This window comes from Achroia grisella, unplaced genomic scaffold, assembly GCF_030625045.1.
Source record: "Achroia grisella isolate CSIRO2021 unplaced genomic scaffold, CSIRO_AGI_Agris_v1 utg794, whole genome shotgun sequence".
NCBI lineage: Eukaryota > Metazoa > Arthropoda > Insecta > Lepidoptera > Pyralidae > Achroia > Achroia grisella.
In genome coordinates, this window is record NW_026713026.1 from 1120828 (window position 1) to 1139043 (window position 18216).

General features: G+C 36.1%; 2 protein-coding genes across 2 annotated transcripts; one reads left to right on the plus strand and one right to left on the minus strand.

The window, feature by feature from the left end:
- Positions 1–367: 367 nt before the first annotated feature.
- On the minus strand, positions 368–9668 carry LOC131851629 (dTTP/UTP pyrophosphatase-like). Its single transcript, XM_059202149.1, has 4 exons — positions 9561–9668; positions 6670–6896; positions 5449–5598; positions 368–479 (listed from the first exon to the last, which is right to left on the minus strand). Exons 1-4 carry the CDS (start codon positions 9666–9668, stop codon positions 368–370), a joined length of 597 nt encoding a protein of 198 aa, XP_059058132.1.
- Positions 9669–13846: 4178 nt separating this feature from the next.
- LOC131851630 (uncharacterized) lies at positions 13847–18109 on the plus strand. The gene is made up of 2 exons (XM_059202150.1): positions 13847–14009; positions 14394–18109. Exons 1-2 carry the CDS (start codon positions 13847–13849, stop codon positions 18107–18109), a joined length of 3879 nt encoding a protein of 1292 aa, XP_059058133.1.
- The last annotated feature ends 107 nt before the right edge of the window (positions 18110–18216 follow it).

Genomic DNA, 18216 nt, shown 5'->3' on the forward strand with positions numbered 1-18216 from the left:
AATAATAATATGTTTTTATCTATTGATTGTTTTTCAAGAAGGGTATATTAAGGTTCCTTAAGGGTCGGCAACGCGCATGTGATACCCCTGGTGTTTCAGGCGTTCATAGGCTACAGTAACCGTTTACCATCAGATGGGCCGTATGCTTGATTGCCACCATCACAGTATAAAAAAAAATTGATACATATTAGTTTATGTAAATGTATTTTCTATGAGGGAAACAATAAACAGTTTTTATTTAATTTTACATTTCAAAACCACACGAAAAATGCCTCGGACTGTAATTAAATCATAAATTACAGCGCCGGTTTTAGTTTTTCAGCAGTAGGTATTATTTTGTATTTTTCTGCTTGTCTACATACAGGTACTATTCTTCACAGATCTCATCAACAGGCGCACCCAGGACGCTGAAGTAGTCTCCTTCGATGCCTTTTATGAAGGTACCGGCCAGACCTTGAATTGCGTAGCCTCCGATGGTCCTGTCACAGAAAGTAAATAATAGAAATATAAATAGAAATAGAAAATCATTTATTCAAATAAACTTACATTGAAGCACTTTTGAATAGTCATTACATTTTTTTAATCTACCGCTCGTTCGGAAAGCTGTCTCATCACAAGTAGAACGAGCAAGAAACTTGCGTGTTGCTCTTTTAAATAATTTTATTATTACTTTACATTTTTAGGTTTAAGTGTGTGAATACAAACCACCAATTAGCACTAATTCAATTAAATACTCAAATAGAAAAAATATTGAATATATAACCAACTGGTTAAACAATTAATAAGAGGAAATCAGTCATAGTGATTAGAGCAGACCAGTCCCTACAAGCAGCACTCGTTCACGAGTATGACGGATGAGCCAGCCATCACTGCGCTCGACCATATTTTAGAGAGCCCAATGACCCGGCCCACCTCGCCGCCACAAGTCTGGACATTTTAGTGAGCATGACTACTCAAAACACTAGACTACGTCAAAGCTACTTACAATTGCCATCTGATAGTTATAGCACAGATAACATAATATTACATACAGATACCCCATCCCATACAAGAAAATGGTTCCTTCCTAACTCGGGCTATTCTTCGGGCTATTTTATTTCGCCGCCGTAGCCGCTAGATGTCTCTAGATCTGAAGCAGTTCGGATTACTAGTGGGTGCTTAGTAACAAAGCACGAAAATAGATGGCAGTCAATTCAGTCTACATGACATCTGTTTTGCAAAGATAGGTATATACAAGATATGTAGGTAACTGTATCGTGTACCTCATTAGGGACGATTCAAGATTCAATGTAAATGTAGCCGATTGCAGATATGGCTTATGTGCCAATGTATATATTATGTTATAGTTTATTTACATTCCATGCCTATTTTTTTCTCTCGACGAAGATATGTTGTAACGCGTCATGCGTATAGCCCGATTTTGATACGTTTATACTCGTACGTATCAACATCGGGCTAATAATTTCAATCGTTATGTGTAAGAGACTGGTTTTAGCTACAATGAATTTACTGGTATATATCATGTATTCTACGATGTACCCCTCTTTTCCCTAATGAGAATTCCGCTATACCTTATATATAAACTTCGTATCACAGTGTTAGTTGCCATATTTCTCCCACATTTTGATGAAATTTGATATGTATACTTGCTAGGTCTGAGGTAGGGTTGTTATCTATTTTTTATACCCCTAAGTCATAGGGTGGCCTACCCTGATTTTTTTTTTTTTTTTTTTTGTATTATGGACAATTTTTTATTTATTTATAATGTTACATACACGCCTAAATTTTGGCCCGTCTTTCACCAACCCCTATTTTTAATAGCGATATTCTTACAAATATTATAAATGCTAAAGTAACTCTGTCTGTTTGTCTCGCGTTACACGTTAGAAATGTGTAACGTACCTACATTAAAAGATAATTTTTGACATGTATGAAATGTATGAAAGAAATGTATGTACCTACATTAAAAGATAATTTTTGACATGTATGAAATGTATGAAAGAAATGTATGTACCTACATTAAAAGATAATTTTTGACATGTATGAAATGTATGAAAGAAATGTATGTACCTACATTAAAATATAATTTTTGAAATGTATGCACCGTACAATAACAATACACGTTAAACATCATATCACAGAGTCATACGCATGTTAAAACAAACTGCTATGATATTAATGAGAACGGAAAATCAACTTTATGGTATTCGAGTTAGAGTCGATTTCTCTCTTTTTTTTAAATACTATTTTAATCTTGCCAGTATTCAAAGAAAACTACGATTTTTACTCGATATTTTAAATTATTATGTAATCGATTTTTAGTACAAATGTAAATAACCAACGACACTAACTATATTCCGTTCTTTGAAACGGAACACTGCTATAATACAAAATAATGAAAATTTACTGTTCACAACGACTCATTAAAAGCATCATCGAATAATGCGCTGTAATAAAATCCTGTTATCGATTATTCAAAAAAATCGATAATACATGTATTTATTTTTAATATGACAACACTTCATACATAAGTATTATTGGAAATAGTAGTATAATTTAAGTATAACTTGCTTGTTCGGCTATTTTTAATTTACTTAAAATTTTTTTATATGTTTAATTTACAATAATGATATATTAAGTGCTTATTATTGGAAAATATAAAAAAGACATTTAATTAGGCCGATACAAATGACAACAATGCCATCTATGAAAGCATTTTGAAAACATTGAGCCCCTGATTTATTAGCACTGATTAAAGTGTAATTAAATACTGGAAAATAACAAAATGAGTAAATATATGAAAATTACTTTTCTAATCGCATTATTTCATTTTAACATGTATATATAACTTTTTAAAAATTGATTAAACATTTTTGTAAACAGTCTTGTTTTTTAAAACGTTTGCAAAACTATGAAGAATTCCATCGATACCAATCACGCCATCTATATGCAACTTTTAGCAATAATAATAAGTTCCTCACGGATTGCCACTGGTTATAGTATTCACATTTTACATTGCATGCGGCAATCAATAGAAAAACCGCTACACTTTCATATTTCTAAAATAATTAAATCAAGAAAGCAATGAGAAAATTAAATTATAACGTAGTATGCTAATAAATTAATTATTTACTTGATATGTTGTCATCTATGAATTCGTCTATCCTGTAATTGCCTCTCTGTCAGATTTAATGCAGATTCTGGCTGTTTATTATAAAATCTTACGCAATTACCATAGAATGAATTACTGATTTTGTGCAGACGGCATTTAGGTAAAATTAGTTTATTTATATTGCGTAAGTTTCTACTTGTACAGTCTTTGAGTTTTTTAAAACTCTCTAAGTTCTTCCGCGTATACATGATATTTTCATAAATAAATTATTGCGGGTAGACAATATATTCATACTAATGTTAACAAGATCGATATTTTAATGTACAATTGTCAATCCAACTAAAATTCTATCATCTATACATATAAATAAAATTGGAGTGTCTGTTTGTAATATTGAAATAACCGTTTTTATTACATGCATATTAATATATATAGGACATATACCAAAATAACATTTTTTATAATTTTTTTCTGCCTGTCTGTCGGTCTGTTTGTTCCGGCTACTCTCTGAAATGGCTGGACCAATTTTGACGGGACTTTTTTGGCAGGTAGCTGATGTAATTAGGAGTAACTTAGGCTACCTTTATATTAGAAAAATAAAGTTAAATTCCACGCGGACGTAGTCGCGGGAATAGCTAGTCCGTAATATAACGTCTCAACCAACAACATCGTCTTATTATACTTTAATATGTTTTACAGAATAGGTATATAACGAAGTGGAGAATTGTTCGACATGGCACTACGGCTACCTTTTACCATCGCACCGCTCGCCATCGACAAGGAATTTATACCCACACTCTGGAACCTAAGTGGTCTCGGATAGTGCGGTTTCAGAGGAGCTTCCTTTCGCGTACACTTAGATTGTGGAATGAACTATCTGCTGTTTTTTTCTCTAAACACTGCAGTATGGGGTTTTTCATGAAAGGTATATTAAGTTTTAAGTTAAAGGTCGGGAAAAGGTAAGTTACATCCCTGGTATTTCAGGTGTCTCTAGGCTAGAGTATACTTGTTTGTCACCATCGTGGTATGAAAAAATCGAATCCCCTTATAACGTATTTTATAAACGTCCCCATATTTTAGTTAAATACAATATAATCCATATATTCCATGATGTCATATTGTATTGTGCCAGTAAAAATAATTAGAGATTAGGTTTCATATATTCTGATAAACTATCAGACTCTCAGAGTTCTCCATTATTCCTGATTAATAGAACATATTCGAATCTGATATCACATCATTACATAGTATAAAATAAAGTCGCTGTCGCTGTCTGTTCGTCCCTATGTATGCTTAAATCTTTAAAACTACGGTACGGGTTTTTTTAACAGATAGGTGATTCTAGAGAAAGGTTTTGTTTGGGAAACTACTCTGCTACCAAAATGTTAGGGAATTTACTATGTCGGTCACGTACCTGTATGGTTCTGCGGATTTCTTGGGCTTCAGGGTCTCGAAGGTATCTTCGCTAGCTTTCCACTTTCACAGTAGGTTTCACAGTTCTAATTTATTTTAATTCACAACACAATGCGCGCGCGCGTCAAGGCCGCTGTACGGTCCGTTTGTACTAGGTAAGGGAGGGGAAGTGAAACCGCGGGAACAGAAGTTAACGGACTCTAATATAATAATCTGTGCTTACGATGGTACAGGGTAGATTTTGAACAGGTTTATATATATAATACATGTACACCCGGGCGAAACTGGGACGAGTAGCTAGTATACGTATATAATCTACTTATGATTCATAGATTAATGCTGGATGCCTGGATTAAATGCTACTTTAACTGACTGAATTTATTGCTAGAGATATTTATAATGCGATGAAATACATTATGAGGTGGAATCACATGTGTCGGCAATTGGTAGTATACAGCAAGTACGCATGTGTGGTTGCCCATACATCTGATATTAAGTGATTCCCGCCACACATGAGCCACTTGCAACACTAGGGGAATTGCAAGTGCGTTAGCGGCCTTTTAAGAATGAATAAGCTCTTTTCTTGAAGGTCCCAATTTCGTATCGCTTCAAAGATACCATTTCTGAAAGGTGATTCCATAATGTAGTTATGCGTGGCAAAAAGTCTGGGAAAACGCACGGTGTACGATCGCCATTCATCCAGATGTCAGGATGGTATTTTATTTTCTGGCGGGTAAGTGCGATGGTGAAATATAGTTGCTGGTATTAATCTGAACAATTCTTCAGAATAGTCTCCGTGATCAATTGGTTCTCAAGAGAGACAGGACCTCAGTCATATTGTATTACATAAAGCCCCTGGTGTACTTGGTGTACTCATGTTATAAGTTACCATCAGGTTCGTGTTGTAATAAAAAAAAACTCACTTGGCTTCACCACTCTTCACATAATAGCGCATCTGCACGTCAGTCAGCTTCCCGAACTCCACGATGGTTTTCCCAGAGTAAAATAAATCAGGACGTTTAGGGAACAACATTACTAACCCAGTTACGACCACATTTTTATCGCCTGATAGTCTGAAACAGAAGTATTATGTGTGGAGGATGATAAGATAAGTATAAGGCCAGATCAGTAAGCCCATTGTGACATATTCATCAGAAAATTATCATGATGGTTTCCAGGGGATCCCCGTGAAGGTGAACCTGACATAGTACATTGTTAGCATTGGAGAAACCAGTCCAGATTACTAACAATCTCCTACACAATAGAAGGATTGTAGCGTTGTAAACTGTCACCTGTGGTTAGAAATTGTTTCAGTGAAGTAAATTTGACATACTACTAAACGTTACCGAGTACTCTAGCCCCTGTGACACAAGCTACGTTTAGTGCAGAGACAGTTGTAAATGTACACAACTTATTAATTTTGTCGTGCTGTTTTGTTTAACATTTACGTTTTCAAAGTTTGCGTTGACACATCGTCAGTTGTCAATATCTCTGTTTTACCTACATATGCGATTATATTAATTTAATTATTATTGAAAGCAGAAACTAATATACGTTCCATGTCAACTTTGAATATTACAAATAAAGGACTGCAAATTTTTACTTCATTGTGAATACATGTAATACTTTACTTTTCTCTGTTATGACCTATTATCAAACCTAATTACAGTTACAATTAATTGCTTATATATAAGAGTAAGTATAGAGTGCCGGAAAAAGCTTGTGTCTGAAATTGAAACTTCATCAAGATTCAGTGTGGGGTCAGAAAAACCTAGTTCAATTCAACCCTAACAAGATACAAGTGTGCGCATAATATATATTGAGTTTGCTGTATATTTGCTTGTATTGAGTATATATTTACAAAAAAATGTATCAAGTATTTATATCAGTTATCCATAACATAAGCTCTGCTTATCTTGGGACTTGAGGGCGCTGTGTGTATTGTCCAGCGATATGTGGACTATTTTATCAAGAACTACAGAGCAAGGAATTTGAGAGCTATTTTGTGTGTTTATTTTGGAATATCCTTCTGACTTATTCGTTTGAAAACTACACAACATTAATGCAGTACGGTGAACCGTCAGGGTAGCCATTTGTTTTGAATTGACTGCGGGGCAAAATTTGTGTGAAAAATGGACAATTACCTTTTTAGTATAGTCATTGCATTCTCGTCATCTTTTGGTTTTGAAAGTATTTTGCTACCGATGGCGACGACGGTGTCAGCGCCTATTATTATGGTGTTAGCTGCACCTGCCTGCTTTTTGAGCTTTTGACCCTTCTTCTGAGCGATCTCTTTCACATATTTTTTGGGATCCAGTCCATTAGTATCTTCCTTATAATCTGGATTTATGTACTCAATAAACCCAAGGCTCTGGATTAGTAAAAAACATATTTATACGAGCATCGAACTAGACCACTTTTTTAATTTGGCATGACAACTCAAAGCTTCTGAGTAACTCAGGAGTGGTTGATGACATATCTGTAGTATTGTTCATCTTTAGAGGCGAAGAGTTCCACTTACCATCAGGTGGACTAACAGCCAGTTTCCTATTCAAGTTATAGAAGAAAGAGTACTAAAGTAATGTTACGTCATAAGGACAATCCGCGCAAACAAAGCAACATAGAGATGCAGTTATTAATATATGACGTGAGACGTATTCAAATTATAAGGCGGTGTGATGGCCATTTTGAGGTCTAGGTGGTCTAGCGACCATCGGGTTCTTACCGACTATTTATCGATATAACTGGTTCGTACACTGATTGTAATAAAACAAACAATGAATTTATCTTATTATACTTTGAATGTATTGTATATTAGCGCAAACCGCACCTAGTATTAGAGTCAACTAAGAGAACCAAAGACAATGACTGACAGACTGGGTGCAGTTTTATCTAAGTGGTTAACTACACCCAAAAGACTGCAATATCAGATCTGGCGGACATAAAGAACTTAATGCGACATTTCAACCTAAAAAAATCAATGAGAGATATTTTAAGATATGAAAGACAAACTTGCTGTTCCTAAGTATCCTTTAGAAAAAGTCAATGGGTCATTTATGGGAATGGAATTAAAAATTTACAATGAGATACCAAAGGATATACGGTAATTACTTTTAAATCAATTCAAAACATCTGTTTAAACAACTAAACGATTACTTGAATGACAAGCATGCATGGCATACAGTGTAAATAAACTTCTTTTGGAAAAAAGTAATTCAGTTGAGTTTCTTGTCAGCTCTTCTCAATTGAATCTCTATACTGAACTGGACGGTAGCGAAAATAAAATATAATGCAAAAAAATATTTATTTACGTTCGTAAGTGACTAAAATGAATAAAGAAAGAAAGAAAGAAAGAAAGAAAGAAAGAAAGAAAGAAAGAAAGAAATAAAGAAAAAGAAAGAAAGAAAGAAAAATATTTTATTCAGTGCAATGTAAAACGATTTTTGATTCAATTTACATTAGACTGGCCCCTGCTACGTTGTATAGAAAACCGTTTTTATTCGGACTACTCTAATGCTGTTGGCCTTTACGGCTTCACCGGACGATAGGGGGCGAGGGCAGATGGCACTCCAAACCAGCGGAAGGATTAAGGAGCGGCTGGAGGCCAACTCTCGCCTGACGGATACGACTTTAGTCTGAGGGTACCGCTGGGGTTACGAACCTCGGGTCAGGCCATCGTAATATCGATCCCCGTTTGAATTAGACGGGGGATCGATCGGAGGGGAATGAAAACCGTACGATAATATATATAATATATGTAATAATATAATATATGTTTATGTAAATTGCATATAGGTACAGCAGTATGAACGCGCGGAGCGCAATCTTATCTGTGGCAATACTACCACGAATCAATACTCCAATAGACCGTTGCTATTCAGTAAAAACAATATATGTATATTGAATAATTGGTTTATTCCATTTCCAGTGTCCACTAAGGGCCCTAATCATGATGCATATATATACCAAACCTAGGCTTGCGTACAACAAAAATCTGCAGATGTTACCAACCTGAAGAGGAAACGCCACTTAACATCCTATGTGGTCTTAGCTCACTCTAAGCTTAAACGATATATCTCCTTTGATAAGTACCCACTCTATCCTGAGGAGATAAAACCATCGCTTTTAAGAATATCTTTCAGTTCTTGTCCCTGACTTTAATATTTTTTCGTAATACATATTATACATAGAAAACACCTAGACGGATATAAACAATTATACTCATGAATAGAAATTATTGTACCGTTCGGGGTATCGAACCCAGTTCGACGAATCGAACATAGAATATACTTTTATTTCCATTATTAAGATATCAAAAACTTCATGAAAACAATTTATTGAGATCTATATCTGGAGTATAGCTTTGTATGAGTGTGAGAAGTGGTCAATAAATCAAAAAGAATGGGACAAACTGGAGGCATTGGAAATGTGGTGTGGGAGAAGGATGGGAATTAGCTAGAAAGATAATGAAAATAAGAAATGAAGAAGTACTACACCGGGTAAAAAAGGCAGAAATTGTATACAATAGAAAATAGACGAGGAAAAATGACACGACGAAAATTATTATTGAGTGAAAAATAGAAGAAAGAGGGGAGGGGAAGACCAAGGCACAGCTACATCAAGCAAATTAAAGACAAAATGGGAGTCGTATCGTATCAACATTCAAAGAACATGATGGATAAGAGCGTAGCTCTTAAACTATGAACGAATAAATTAATTCGGAAAAAAACATTTATAAATACATAAGTATAATTATAATAAAGCGACTATAATTATGCTTACATTTGTTTAGATTGTCGCTTATAAGTCGTTTCATAATTATATTTTTACAATTTTTAATTATGACTTTATTTACTCTAAAGCTAAAAATCAGCACAAAGCTTTGGTCGCAGCGATATGCTTAGCGGAGTCTGTTTTAGCAATTGTCATCATGCATATACATGCTGACAATTTAATGTGATGTATATTATTTGTAATGTATCTTAATGTCAACATTTAGCAAACTATTTAAATGTATATTATTATTATTACTTACCTTTTCCTTCGGGACTTTTTTGCGACTTTTTGGCTCCATGGCAAATATTGCTTTTATATTATTTTTGTCTAATAGCATCATTAGAGGTTGCAACTGGCGCTTCACCATCTTTGATGATTGGAAAAATCTGTAGGAACGTAATAATATTTATCTATTATAATATTTATTATATCATTTACCTACCTATAAACAAATCAATTTATCGTCTGTAAATAGAAGATATCTCTCTGTGCATTTTCTACCGCATATATCACGGGGAGTGTTCTGAGGAATTGTTCGGATTAATACCAGCTGCTGAATTTCACCACCGTACCACCCGCCAGAAACTGAAATACCATCCTGATCATCTGGATGAATGGCGGTCCTCCACAGTGCGGTTTTATAGAAACTTTTTGCCTCGCACAACCACATTGTGGAATCACCTTCCAGCAATGGTATTTCCGAACCGATACAATATTGAAACCTTCAAGAAAAGAGCTTATTCCTTTTTAAAAGGCCGACAACGTACTTGAAATTCCTCTGGTGTTGCGGGTGCTCATGGGCGGCGGTAATCACTTACCATCAGGTGAGCCGCATGCTTGTTTGTCCCCTGTGTTATAAAAAAAAAAAAAATAAGAAGTATGAATAAAATTATTACTGTGCAATTTTAGAAAACTGCTATATTGGTAGAGTTAAGTGTACCACAGGCATCAAATATAATTAAAGACCATGCAATAAAAACAAATAAATATTAGGAAATAACAAACAAATTAACTAAAAATGGCTATATAGTTAATTTAATTGCGGTCGAAGTAGGAAGGCCTTTCGGAAGTTGGGTTTCGGCTATTTTCAGGTGTTAACTGTAGCACCTGTAGCACTGTGACCTACATAGATCTATTGTGCTCGCCCTTTTTCAAAGTTCGCTACCTAGACCAATCAGGGACAAGAATTGAAGCATATTGTTAAGATCGATGGTTTATATCTCCTCACGATAGAAGTTGTACTTTCCAAAGGAGATATTTCGTTTATGTATGAGTAGGTTACAACCACAAAGATTCATTTAACAAAGGATTTTTGATCTGTAATCAATTAAAGTTGGTATTCTATCAGAAAATGGCGCCACTTCTTGAATGATTCAACGATAGCATATGCTTCTTTTTCTATAGCTGAGTGATTAGGCTCACTCACGTTTAATGTTCTCGAACAAAATGCAACTGGTCTTGTAAAAGAACAGCTTCAATGAAATGTAGATGTATCAGTCTCGATGGTGAATGGTAGCATAAGTTCCACGTTGACAGCATGGACTGTGGTTTGTTTTTTTTTATAGGTGGCAAACAAGCATACGGTCTATATGATGGTAAACGGTTACCGTTGTGGTGGTGTGGTGATTAGACTATATCAGCATTCGATTTTATGTGGTTTATGTGTATATACTCGTATATGTACTTTAATGCGCATAATTTTAAAGTACATATAGCGGATTTCATACCATGCGGCATTATCCATCAGTCAACCATATGGAGATGCAGACAATAATTGTTGGCAGTGCAAATATAAATGAACTAGCTGTGCCTGTGATTTCACACGCATGAAATTTATAGCCTACAAGCTACTCGATCCGGCTTCGCACTGGTGTACATGTATTTATATATAAACCTTCCTCTTGAATCACTCTATCTATTAATAAAAAACCGCTTTAAAATTCGTTCCGTAGTTTTAAAGATTTAAGCATACATAGGGACAGACATAGACAGCGACTTTGTTTTATACTATGTAATGATGATATAATGAACAATACACATACAAATGTATCTATGAATAAATACTTAATGATCTGCCAACCAAATTGTAAGTAGTCTTAAATTGAGTATAAATTAAGAAGTTATAAAACACAAAAAAAGTGACATATTCAGAAAGAACTATAAGAAAACAGCCTAAAAAAGGGGAAGGAAAGAAAAAGAGAAGTTACAAGTTTAAATAATAGTCTCGCAATTTACGTTTGAACGAAATTTTACTCGTGGCGATCTTGAGAGACGATATCAAAAGTAAGTCATTCCAAAGTTTTGATAGATAGATAGAAGATAGAATATACTTATATATAGAAAAGGCATAAAAAATATATTAAATAACATGTATAGTTACAATAAGGCGGCCTTATTGCTGAACGCAATCTTTTCAAGGCAACCTTAAGGAAACGGATTGAAAAATGAACCTAGAGAAGGTAGATACCTAATATGCATACAGGAGAAAAAAAAATTGTTTTCTCCTGTATGTATAGTTAAAATTTTGATAGCATGAACGGCGAAACAATAATAAATAAAGCCTGAATATGAAATAAGAATTGTCTACTTCTGCGTAGACTGCAATGCAGATTAAACTAGCAAAAGTTTATTTTATGATGAAGAAAAATCTTTAATTATAGTTGATTTTAAAAATATAGATTTTCTAATTAAAACCTATTCATTTTTGCTAACAGTTTCTTATTGACACTTACATAAATCATTTTAACATATAATGTTCTTTAAACATGACATGTTAAATGCCCATGTCCTTTATATAGATATAGTACCTACATCAGTGAGAAACTAGCTTTAATTTATACAGTAGTATTTATTTATTTATTTAATTCAGGCTACATGGCCCATATTATAAATACCTTATAGACTAACATACATAAGAAATAATAATAAAATATGTAAATAAAATTGTCTCTATGGTCACGGCACTGACGACGGCAATCTGCCACGGTAGCGCCGATAGACCATCCCCTTCGGCCAGTAGTCCTCCTTCATGAAGGTGGGCAGCATGTTGGTGGGGACAAGGGCCACGAACGCTTTGAAGCTCGCGTTGTGGCTCGATTCCAACTGCGTCACCCTCAATGTCAGGTTGCTTTTAGTCCGGATGTAGTCAACAACGTCCTGTTCCTTGGTAGCGTAGTGTAGGCGGGATAGGTACATTGCTGTGGTCGGTGTTGCGGCACGTAACAAGAAGTTGGGCCCTGTCAGTGCTGTGCCACAATGGTTTCGATTGACCCTCTTTGTGCGCCTCTTCTTTTGTACCGTCACAAAACCATCATCGTCACGGTCGGCAGACTTAATAAGTCAGTATAATTGATAAAAATAATAATAGGTTTATTGTACAAAAACAGTTACAAAATAACAGTCCTTAAAAACTGTTTAACACCAAGTCCAGTGCAATAGTGTCTAAACCACACAAGCCTGTATCTCAGGTACCATTTCCCTCCTAAATATAATATACAGCTACTATACAACTTTTAATAGTTTTAATCAACATCAAGTTGTGTGTAGTGTACACACAAGGTAAAATTACTAAAGACGTTCTAAAAAAATAATGTCTGTCTCTCAGGAGATTATATCTTTATTAATACACTAGCTGTCCCGGCAAACGTTGTTTTGCCTTAAAATAAAAATAAAAAATTTAGGGGTGGACTACCCCTAACATTTAGGGGGATGAAAAATAGATGTTGGCCGATTCTCAGACCTATTCAATACGCTCACAAAATTTCATGAGAATCGGTCAGCCGTTTCAGGGGAGTATGGGAACTAAAACTGTGACACGAGAATTTTATATATATGATTAGTCACAATCTATATATTTATTACTAGTGGCTTGTTCCGGGCTTCGCACGGGTGTACATTTTTACAATATTTCACATTTTTATTTAATCCTACCTTATTAAATTGACTAAATTAACAGAAAACACGTTAAACACATTAAAGATATATATAGTTATTTGTTCACGTTTTGATTTTAATTCTAAAGTTTCAATATTATATATTAATAAAGGTAGGTATAATCAGTATATTTAATTATCTAGTTCCTTAAATCAGATTCATTAAACAATTATTATAAGGATATATTGAATCTATAGAAATTTGTCTGTAATAATTATATCTTAATACCAATCTGGAGTCTAGTGTTAAACCTTTCTCTTCAACGGCTTCGGAATGAATGCTAAACAAAAAGAATCTGCATTATAAGATGGCGTTCTAAAAATAGGTAAAGTAGTATTAGTGGGGACGAGTGCGCCGCTAGCGCCATCTAGTTTCAGAATATTACAACTACGGTAATTTTAATAATTAATACTGCTTTGGAGTTGGTGCTTGCTTCCAGTGCCATCTATATCCGGAGCTAGCGATAACAAAATTTTATTGATATTATTTATTGTTTTATTTTTATATTTTTCCTTTTTTTTTGTAGCATGTGTACCTTTTGTTATAACCGGTAATGTTTGGCGAAAGTCTCCAGCGAACAACAAAGGTTATGCCCCAAAACTTGACACAAAGATGCGTCGTGAGTTCGAAGAAAAATATTCGCATATCGAAATTCCTTCTTATAAATTAGTTAGTGAATTTTTGCATTCTAAGTGTGAAGCGCATAGTCGTGATACACATTTTACCGAACAGAAGCCACATTCAAATTCTCGTGACTTGTCGAATGTTCATGCCGGTACTCATACAAGGCGCATAAACGTTTCGCATACACTCGTAGCAACTAATGAGTCTAAAACCGGTATGGTTACTGGTGCATCGTCGAGTGTCGTTAGATCAGTGTCGTCTAGTTGTCCATTTTGTAGTCAATCACATTAAATTGGTTCATGTAAATCGTTTCTCGAAAAATCAGTAGATGAAAGAATGGCAATTGTAAACGAGAAAAGGTGGTGTTATAACTGTTTGAAATCGTCGCATCAGTTGAAAACTTGTAATTCTGTATTCACATGTCAAAAATGTAAGCGTAGACATCATACATTGTTACATAGGGAAGTAACAAATTCCAGTAACACTTCATCACTGTTAACACAAAATTCAAGTGTTAACACAACTGTCTTGTTAGCAACAGCTCTTGTAACGGTAAAGGACAGTTTCGGGAATAACAATACTTTTCGAGCATTGTTTGACACCGGCAGTCAAAATAATTTTATTACTGAAGAAGCAGTAAATCGTTTAAATCTTAATGTGCTTTCTTCTTGTTCTTCAATAAGCGGCTTGGGTGACGTGTCAGCTTCCATCAGTGGTTTAGTGCGTGGTATCGTAGGAAGCTTATCGACAAATAATACAAACGTATCATTTGAACTTGACATGCACGTCATTCCTAAGATCTGTGGTGACCAACCAATCGCGAGATTGAATACTTCTGGTTGGTCACATATCAAATCGTTAGATTTAGCGGACCCTGGGTTTGATGTACCCGGACCCGTGGATCTGTTGCTCGGTGCAGATATTTTTGCGGATTCGTTACTTACAGAACGACTTAAGGGCGGTCCATCACAACCACCTGCATTTAATTCGGTATTTGGTTGGCTATTACTAGGAAAGACTTCATTATCAGGTTCGTCATTGGTTGCGCTGCAATCAAAGATCCAATATGATGATCTTACAAAATTAGTGGAGAAGTTCTGGGAAATCGATAACGTTCCTCAAGCTAATTCATTTACCCCAGATGACATTCTTTGCGAGAAGGAATATATCGCAACTACACATCGGAATGAGCACGGTCGTTATGTGGTACACTTACCGTTCAAAAATTCTTGTGAACCCGTGTTCTCGGGATCTCGTGATATTGCTGAGAGGCGGTTTTATGCTCTCGAACGTAGATTATCGCGTGACCCTGATTTAAAGCGTCAATACGTTGAATTTATGTTTGACTATCTTCAGAGTGGTCATATGTCATTGGTACCCACTTCAGAAAAGCGTCGCGGAAAATATTATATCCCGCATCACTGTGTTGTACGGCCTGACAGTCCCACCACCCAATTGCGTGTGGTATTTGATGCCTCCGCAAAGTATAATCTTGGTCAGTCATTAAATGATACACTGCTAATTGGACCAAAATGTCAAACTGATATCACGAAAGTTCTTTTACGTTTTCGAGAACACGCTATTGTCTTTATGGCGGACATACGCCAAATGTACAGGCAGATTGTTATTAGTCCAACACATCGGGACTACCAGCGCATCTTGTGGCGTTCAGATTCACGACAACCGGTATCAGAGTACAAACTGAACACCGTTACTTACGGTGTTTCATCGGCTCCCTTTCTCGCCTGTCGAACTCTTCAGCAGCTCGCATGCGATGAGGGTGACACATTACCTTTAGCAAAAAGGGCGATTACATACGATATCTATGTCGATGATATTGTTACTGGTGCTAACAATATGATCGAAGCCCGACAGGTGAAGTCACAAGTTGTTGAATTACTCAAGTCTGGGCACTTCGAGTTAAGAAAATGGGCTAGTAACAAACCTGAGCTACTGGACGATGTACTGACTGAGCATTGCCTGGTTGAAGCTAAATCGTTTACTGATGAACAACCATGTACACTGAAGGTTCTCGGACTGAAATGGGATCCATCCCATGATGTATTCGTCTTTCATGTAAAACCTCTTAATAAAATGTGCACTAAACGATCAATTCTGAGTGAGGTTAGTCGGGTGTTTGATCCTTTGGGATTTCTTTCCCCGTTGACGATTCACACCAAAATTTTAATTCAACAACTTTGGGTGGCTGGCATAGGTTGGGATGAAACACCACCGGATGACATAGTTCGCACATGGAATGACTATATTCAGCAATTACCATCGATTCAAAATTTATTCGTGCCTCGTCGGTGTACTATCGATCACGCCATGTCATATGAACTTCACGGATTTTGTGATAGCTCAGAAAAGGCTTATGGTGCTGTGATCTATTTGCGTGTTACTGATAGTAGCGATCGTGTACACACGTTTTTTGGATGCTCCAAGGCTCGCGTAGCTCCTTTAAAGAAGCTCAGCTTACCACGTCTAGAATTATGTGCATCAGTATTATTGGTGAATTTGCTCAAATTCGTGGAAGAGGCATATGCTCCGCGTATTAATTTCTCTGTCACTCTATGGAGTGATTCGACTGTCGTTCTCTCTTGGCTTAGATCACATTCATCAAAGTGGACAACTTTTGTTGCAAACCGAGTTAGTCACATACAAGGCATTGCAACGATTGAACGGTGGCGTCATGTTCCTACAAATGATAACCCTGCAGATATTTGTTCGCGAGGACAGCTTCCTCGACAACTTATTAACAATTCGTTATGGTGGGCGGGGCCCACGTGGTTATGTAAACCACACACCGAGTGGCCATCAACCCCTGTATTTGTTAAGGAAACAAATGACAGTACGGTGCTTTCAGAAGTTAGGCGAACCGCGACTCTGTTAACTCAACAGATGGCACATCCTAATCTCGATCCTTTTTTTGAGGATTTACTCAATAGCGATCTCTCGCTGGATGCAATAGTCGATAAGGTAGGCTTCACTATATTACGAAAATCTGAATTTTCTTCGGATTCAGTCTTGACTAGTGAAGAACGGTACAAATCACTTTATATTCTAGTAAAATACGTTCAAACTTTATCATTTCCTACTGAACTAGAAAGAATACGTTCTGGTCAATCATTACCAAAGTCGTTTCGTAAACTCAATGTATTTATCGATGACCAGGATGTACTCAGGGTGGGCGGCAGGATCTCTCGTTCTGGGCTTAAGTATGAACAAAAGCATCCGGCGTTATTATCATCGAATAATCCCTTCACATCTAAATTAATACAATCGGTTCATTTGAGCAACTGTCATTGTGGCGTAAATACTACACAATATTTAATACTGCAACAATTTTGGATTATATCGGCTAAGCGCGTTATAAGACGATGTTTATCCAAATGTCTTAATTGTTATCGACTCCAACCTAAACCGTTACAACCGTTTATGAGCGACCTTCCAAAATATCGTGTAAATGAAGTAAAACCTTTCTCTATTGTAGGAGTAGATTATGCTGGTCCGTTTCGTATTAAAACTGGACCATATCGTGGAGCTAAAATAGACAAGGCTTATCTTTGTTTATTTGTATGCTTAGCCACTAAGGCTGTACATTTAGAGACCGTTTCCAGTCTTTCTACAGACGGATTTATTGCTGCTTTACGTCGTTTCGTTGCTCGGAGAGGCAGATGTTCCACAATACACGCAGATTGTGGTACAAACTTTATCGGTGCTCGTAATCAACTCGTGTCTCTCACTAAAATTGCGTCTGAGACAGAACGGATCGAATTTAAATTTAACCCACCCTCTGCACCTCATTTCGGAGGTGTATGGGAAATTCAAATACGAGCTGCAAAAACGCATTTATATCGAGTTGTAGGTGATCAGGTGTTGACATTCGAGGAACTAGCTACACTTTTTAGTCAAATTGAAGCAGTCCTGAACTCGCGGCCTTTGTATCCTATGAGTTCAGATCCCAATGATTACCAAGTCTTAACACCAGGACATTTTTTAACTCTGGAACCATTGACATCTGTTCCAGATGTGGATGTAACTCACCTTAATGTCAACAGGCTAGATCGCTGGCAACTGATTCAGTCGTTCCAACGATCGTTTTGGAATCGATGGAGAAACGAATATCTCCACTCGTTAAATTTGCGAGCTAAATGGACAAAAGAGTCGAAGCCATTAGAATTAAACTCAATGGTCATTATCAAAGATGATAATCATCCACCTTTACATTGGCAAATAGGAGAGTTGTAGAATTACACCCTGGACCAGATGGTCTGGTTCGCGTGGCTACCGTACGAACAGATAAGGATAATTTGATCAAGAGACCTTTGGTCAAATTATGCCCATTACCCAATGAA